The sequence below is a fragment of the Octopus bimaculoides genome, chromosome 1, assembly GCF_001194135.2.
Source record: "Octopus bimaculoides isolate UCB-OBI-ISO-001 chromosome 1, ASM119413v2, whole genome shotgun sequence".
In the NCBI taxonomy this organism is placed as follows: Eukaryota; Metazoa; Mollusca; class Cephalopoda; order Octopoda; family Octopodidae; genus Octopus; species Octopus bimaculoides.
The window spans coordinates 107,649,100-107,655,920 of record NC_068981.1 but is presented as its reverse complement, the minus strand read 5'-3'; the positions used below and the strand labels follow the sequence as shown (position 1 = coordinate 107,655,920).

At 35.0% G+C, this 6,821-nt stretch overlaps 1 protein-coding gene across 5 annotated transcripts in view; it reads left to right on the top strand.

Annotated features, from left to right (window-relative positions):
- LOC106882154 (protein lifeguard 4) overlaps positions 1 to 6,821 on the top strand; it is a 36,058-nt gene that overhangs the window by 4,384 nt on the left and 24,853 nt on the right. Inside the window, exons 2-3 of one of the 5 annotated variants that reach the window (XM_052969107.1) lie at positions 2,958 to 3,061; positions 3,762 to 3,905. In XM_052969107.1, the coding sequence (XP_052825067.1) occupies positions 3,785 to 3,905 (121 nt within the window). In that variant the 5' untranslated portion in view covers positions 2,958 to 3,061; positions 3,762 to 3,784. Of the gene's footprint in view, positions 1 to 2,922; positions 3,062 to 3,216; positions 3,238 to 3,758; positions 3,906 to 6,821 lie in introns of those variants that run through there. The other 4 variants (XM_052969106.1, XM_014932724.2, XM_014932725.2 and 1 more) reach the window with 4 other exon arrangements.

Below are 6,821 nucleotides of genomic sequence, written 5' to 3'. Positions count from 1 at the left end.
TGTGTGTGTGTGTGTGTGTGTGAGGGGGTGGGAGAGGGAGAGAAAGAGAGAGAGAGAGAAAGAGAGAGAGAGAGAGAGAGAGAGAGATAGAGAGAAAGGCTAATACAACCCAACATCAGTGACATCGCAACAGAGTAAACTGGAGCAAACTGAAATAAAGTGTCTTGTTCAAGGACACGACACAGCGCGGTCCGGGAATCGAACTCACTACCTCATGATTGTGAGCCCATCGCTAAATAAATCCGCCCAATATATACATACATACATACATACATACATAGAGACAGAGAGTGGAGAAGGCAGATAGACACAGCAGGATTAATATTCCGGATGTCTGGGATATTCATCCTCCTTGTCCATGTTCATATGTAACTGCACACACTGTTTTGTGGCTGAGTCATCATCAGCTAAACCAGCAACCCCTGAATAGCGCAACAACATGAAAAATTACAACTGTCAAAGCGGTGGCGTAAGCTGCCGTTGTTCCTCACCCACTGAGAGAGGGAATCGAAGCGAACCATGACAAACTACAGTATCATCATCTTTCTTCAAATGAACAGACCTCTCGTTATCTCCGTATAGTTATACGAAGGGTACTCTTTGAAGACTCTTCCTTCATTTGGATCATACTCATTAACAATGGTGCCTGTATTTCAGTTTTTCCATCAAAGTTCAGTGATGATCACAATTGTTGGCAGAGACAGAAATGATATATTTGCAAATCTTAAGTTCAAACAAGGTACATCGGTGGCGAATGTGTAAAGGTGGTTTTATTGGAAATTGGAGATATTATTTGAATTCGGCAGCTGCTTTCGTGGTGGAGCTGCCCTGTTAAGGGAAAGTGCTTCTCTCTTCACATTGGGCAAGGTGATCTAAAGACTGCTTATCTCTACTTCATTTGATTAGGCAATTATTTTCTGTAGACTAGAAATCAAATTTAGATTCTCTAAGACAAAGTAAACATTATCAAACAAGGATGTTGACATGCTCCTTTCGTCCCACCACCAGCAAGGTTCAATGCTAACATCGGTTCACTTACTGAAACCACAGATAGATGGATGTCACACAGCAGAAGCCTTTCTAGTGGATAGAGAAATTTCAAAAGAGAAAAGGCTTGTCCATGGTATAAGATTTGCTGTAAAATCGAAGCTGATAAACGATCTGGACTTGAGATCCAGAAAGAATAATTTCGTTTAGAATATCTTCCAAAGACCTTTATTTGAATGTTATCAGTGTATAAATACCAACCCTCGGTGCAAGTGATAATCACAGATCTAGTTTCCACGACACCCTTTCACCTGTTTCCATGACTGTACCGTCAAATGACAGATTCTTTTTCGTGGGATCTCCAACGCTCAGTTAAGTAAGGACTCCAACAAGAGGAGAATCCAGACATTGGAAACTTTAATTCTTCTAGCGATAGACTCCTCCAAAGATTATGAACAGAACACAATTTAACCATCAACAGCAATCTCTTGAGACTGAAGTCTGAAAACAAGCTAACATAGATATATTCTTGTCACCAATATTTCATTGACTATATCATTGTGCAAAGAGGTATTAAACCCGAAGCCAAAATCGCCAAAGTAATGACAGCCACTAGCGACTGCTGCTCTGACCAACGACTTGTTACACCATTTCTACGAATGAACAACGAATCATTGCTGAAGAAATTTAAAGTACAACATCGAAAAGATTCTGGGATTCGTCAAAATCTTCAACAAATTTTAGGTCAAAATTTAAGCACCAGTATCTGGGATTCATCTGCTTTGAAGTTCCAGTCATCTGGCTTGAACAGCACATTGCTTTGTGCAGTTGAATCAGAAGTAGAATTTTCAAGCTTCAAATATCAAGGTTGGTTCAATGAGAACAACACTGAAATGTACAAGTTTATCTTGAAAAAAAAACTCCGTGCAACTTCCCCACAAAAATTATCTTCGATCCGAAATAAAAGAGGGCAGCTATCGGCGTCCCGAGGTAGACGTTCAAAATCTGTAGAATTCACAATGACTAGTAACAATACAAAGTTACTGAAATTCAAAGTTATACTGACTAACATATGCATGAATGCCATCTATGGACCTCTCAAGACGCTGCTGATGCCAGTGAAAACTGAAGATGGGGAGTATTTTGACAAATAACGATGCAATCTCGAACCAGTGGACTGAACATCCAACTGAACAGACCACTACTGTTAATGATGACTGTCATATTGATTTCCCCTCTCCCCCAAGCGACAAGAATGTCAGCACCCGCAACTCTAAAAGAGCCAGAAATCTCAATCTGCCGAATGCATGAAATCAAAGGTTTTGATCCTGATTCTATTTTCACTGAACTGTACAAAAAAGATCCTTGAAAGCTCATCTCTGTCAAGTGATTCTATGTATATAGGAATGAAGATCAATCCTTAATGACTTTTAAGATACCAATACTATGACTATTTTAGAAAACGGTGCCCGTGGTTATAGTGTATGTACAAAATGCAGAATGATCTCTCTATTACAATCAGCAATATTCGACACTTTTTTCATTTTTATTTATTTATGCGCCCTTTTAAAGCCTAGCCAGGCTCATGGGCCCGGTTTCCCAGTTTCTAAGGCGTATGTGTCCCCCACCCCAGCTGGACGGGACGCCAGTCCATCGCAGCTTTACTCAAGAAACAGGAAGAAAGAGTGAGAGAAAGTTGGGGTGACAGAGTACAACAGGGGTTGTTAGATCGTCTTCCTTTTGTATAACTCAAAGTTGAATTCACAAATGGCGCATCTTGTATTTTTATTGACTTTCATAAGAAAAACGATAATCTATTGGGAGTTATTTCCCTTACTTGCAAGAAATTTAACACCACATCTTCATTTTTAGCTTGCCGTTTAATATTTTGTATATAATGTCAACACTAACCTACTGTCTTGTATACGCCTTTTAGCGTTCCAACATTAATTTACTCTTTACACTTGTAGTCAGAAGTATTATTTCAGAAACTATGAGAACGGAAGCTATAGAGTTTGTGCATCCATAAAAGAATTAGCAATACAACGAAAGTGAAACGGCTATAACAAGAAAGGTGAGTTGCAGAATTAGTTCATTAGAAGTTTCAATGTACTGCATTTTTAACCTGTCACTGGGTTACAGGGAAGCAACTCGTTGTCAATAAAATTTTAAGATGAAACGCAGTTTCTATGACACAATGTTTTCACCTGACTTACGAAAGAAAGCGTATCTTGTTATTTACTGAACTAAGTATTGGCTTGAACAACTCATTCAATCTGACCTTTTTAAATATTTTATTTTTGTAAACAATATACGTTGTCAATTTCTGTAATAATCCCAGTAATCGCCCTTCATAAATAAACAGTCATTCAACACCTTTTTTTTTGTTAAATGTAAATATTTTCTTTTTAAAGAAAATACTCTGTGTAGTCTTATATTTAAAGAATAATATTATTCATTTTTATTAGTAAAAATTAGTTATCTAAATTATTTGTTGAATTTCAGAAAGAGACGAACAATAAACTTGTTTGTTTATACTCCATGTAATTCGTTACAAAATTTCTTAGATATTCACACCTAACACGCTGGCATTCGGAAACCTGGATGATTTACGGACGATAAATATATAATTATTTTTATTTGCTTCTTTTTCGTTTTTGATTGAGTTTATCGAATATTTAAACTGCTGTTATATATAAATATGTTTTTGTTTTATTTTTTAAATGATTTCAATTTTTTCTTCCGTATTTTGTTTGTTTGGGTTTTCCCAGCAGATCATATGCTTTAGTGTAACAAGATGGCAGTTCCGATTAACTCGTTCAGTATGAATTCAATGAAAGACCCAGAGAAAACATCTGTGATAGACGACTTCATGTATGGAAGTAATGTTGCTTCTGCACATATTTATATACGCATGGGTAAGTCTTTATTGTCTCTAATTTTTTTTAACAAAATCATGATTTCTCTCTAAGAATATATGAACAGTCCGTCTTCTAAAGTTCTTAACATTGGAATAGACATACACACATATTTTTATATATATATATATATATATATATTTCTAATAATGAATGTAAATATCGTCAGCAAAAATATTTAATGTCAATTATTCTGTCATTTTATTGTGGATTAAAAGCTGTCCACTCCATGCTGATGTTTACATTTGTCCACATCAGATAAGTTTACACTGCAATATATGTTGGTGACATGCAATAATATATAGGTCAGTAACAGTCATAATAATTAAAATATTATTTTTTATTAACAATTTACAAAATTACTTATAAACAGTACAGGACATTTTACTTCCATACATTAAAGTAATTTGGTGAATTATATGTAGTAATGTTTGTTTATTACTCTGTGTGCCTTGTGTTGTCACATGTGAAGGTTGTTGTTTAACCCTTATCAGTTCTAATTGAGCAGACTTGTCGTCATTAGACATCTTTGCCTTATCTTTTATACTGACAATGTATCGAATGTGACCATTTTTAAAGATGGTGAAGTGTACATTGATTGAAGTTTGGCAGCTATTACTAGCAGGTCGAGCAACTTCCTAAAAGGCTTCCTTGTTGGTTCGTCACTAATGTAGGTTGACAAGAACACCTTGACACTTAAAAAGAAAATAGATATTATATCAGTCTGACTCAGGTAAGCAAATAACAGTGGTGATTTACATTAAAGTAATTCAGGTCATAAGGAAAAGTATGTCTGAAGAGAGTGAAAGTCTGTATTCAGAAAATACTGCGTAAAAACGAGTTAACTTCCGTTTAGTGTGGGGTTAAAACAATACCTTATAAAATAATTTCAACATTAATTGGACATAATAGCTTTTATTAATGGACCACAGACTATCATAAATATCTTTTACATATTTATAACAAAATTTCATAAAAATTAGATAATCCTTTAACTGGATCTGGCTAAAGATTACATTATGAAATAATTTGTTTGTGTGAATCAAGGTCATTATCAGTGATACATTTTAATTTCTGTTTTGCATACTCCACCCATATGGTATAATGTAAGAGCCATGCAACTACCAGCAAGTTGAGAATTAGCAAGGATTTCATTTAGGAATTTAGCTTGCAGTTAGGTATCCATCAGAGCTCCTGTTTGTTATAGTTTTTCAAACTATAACTGAGAAGGTCAAGCTTGTCTATGCTCTGAATCAAGTAGACTAAAAGTTAACTTGGCTTAGACAAAAGTTTTAGCAAGAAAGAATACAGGATTCTACTACAATCTGGAAAGTAATTTTAATTAATAAGTTGAAATGGTGAGGGTAGGAAATCTCTATAGTGTAACCAAAGTAAACTAGGTAGGTGAGATGCATTAAGATCACAGTGAGGCTGACAAAGGAGTTTATATGTAGCACAAGAGTAGTTAGCAGTGATACCCATGAAATCTTTCAGATGCTGGAACGCTCCCTGTAAGAACTTGGTAGCTTCTGTTATAACTAGATGACACAAAGAAGCTGAAAGAAACACTGAGCATAAATGACAGTTGGGTAAAAGTGCCAAGTGGAAGAATTCTGTGGAGGGTGAAGACCAAAGTGAAGGCAGTGGATAAAAGATTTTGCTTGAAAATACCCATGCAATCATGGAAAAACAGACAAAAAGGATGAAGATGGTGAGACTGATATGTGTACCAGAGTATGTAAGTTCATAATAAAACAAGTTTTTTTTTTGTTAAAAACAATGAGTCAACAGATAGGAGGTAAAGAAGATGTAATGATTAACAAAGATATAAGTAGGATGGATAAGGTACTGGACTATCTATTCAAAGGTTAGGAATTTAAATCAATTGCAGATGTTTCCTTGTTTCTAGATAGAAAACTTTAATGCACATTGTCTCCTTCACTGTCAGAAATATTACCTGCAAAAGACTACTGTTCTTTTTATGGGAATATCTCCTATATGCTTCAGGCTTCAGAGGTATGTAAAGAATTAAGTGCAATTATGCCTACCTATAAATGTGTATGCATGGTCATATGGTTTAGAAGTTTATTTCACACCCACATGGTTCCAGGTTTCATCTCATTATTAAAACTTTGGATTGAGCAAGAATTTTATGAACAGAAGCTGTACAGGACATCTCTTGTGTGCGCCATTTTATAAGAGACCACTTTTGAAACCAGCCTTTACTTGCTTTTTAAGCTGGTTTTCACACAGCAAAACCACTGAGCAAATAGGCTTATTATTTACAAGAGAAAAGAAAACCATCAAGAAAGAAGCCTTTGCACAATTGCTTGATCTGCCAGAAATAGAAACCAAATCTTCCTTAAACAACATCCTACAATATTTTTCAAAATGATACAATAACTGATAGGAGCTAGGATAGATAAAACTGAATACTTCAATAATATGCCTGACTGGATCAGAACTTACCTGGGGCTAAACAACAACCAGTGAATGACACAAAGTTACTCAATATTTATTAAATCTTTTCTAATTCTTTATTTTGAAAATTAATTGAAACTTAGGCAGTATGTTTCATTAGGAATATGATCATCTATATATATAAAAATGAGAATGTGTGTGTGTGTGTGTGTGTGAATCCCTAAAACTCGAGAACTACACAACCAATTTCATTCAAATTTTACACATGCCTTAGGGTTCCGGTTGTGTTTTAGTAAAAAAAAAATTTTAACTTCTTGCATAGTTCGAGCCCACAGCAACATCATATCTCCACTATTTAAGTATTACGTGTCAAAAGTGAAACAAAAAACACTTATGTCAAATACTTTCACTTTAAAAATGAAACTATTCCACTAACTGAAACAATCACATTTCGATACTGTAATGACAGATACTTTCACTTTAATCGTGTGTATA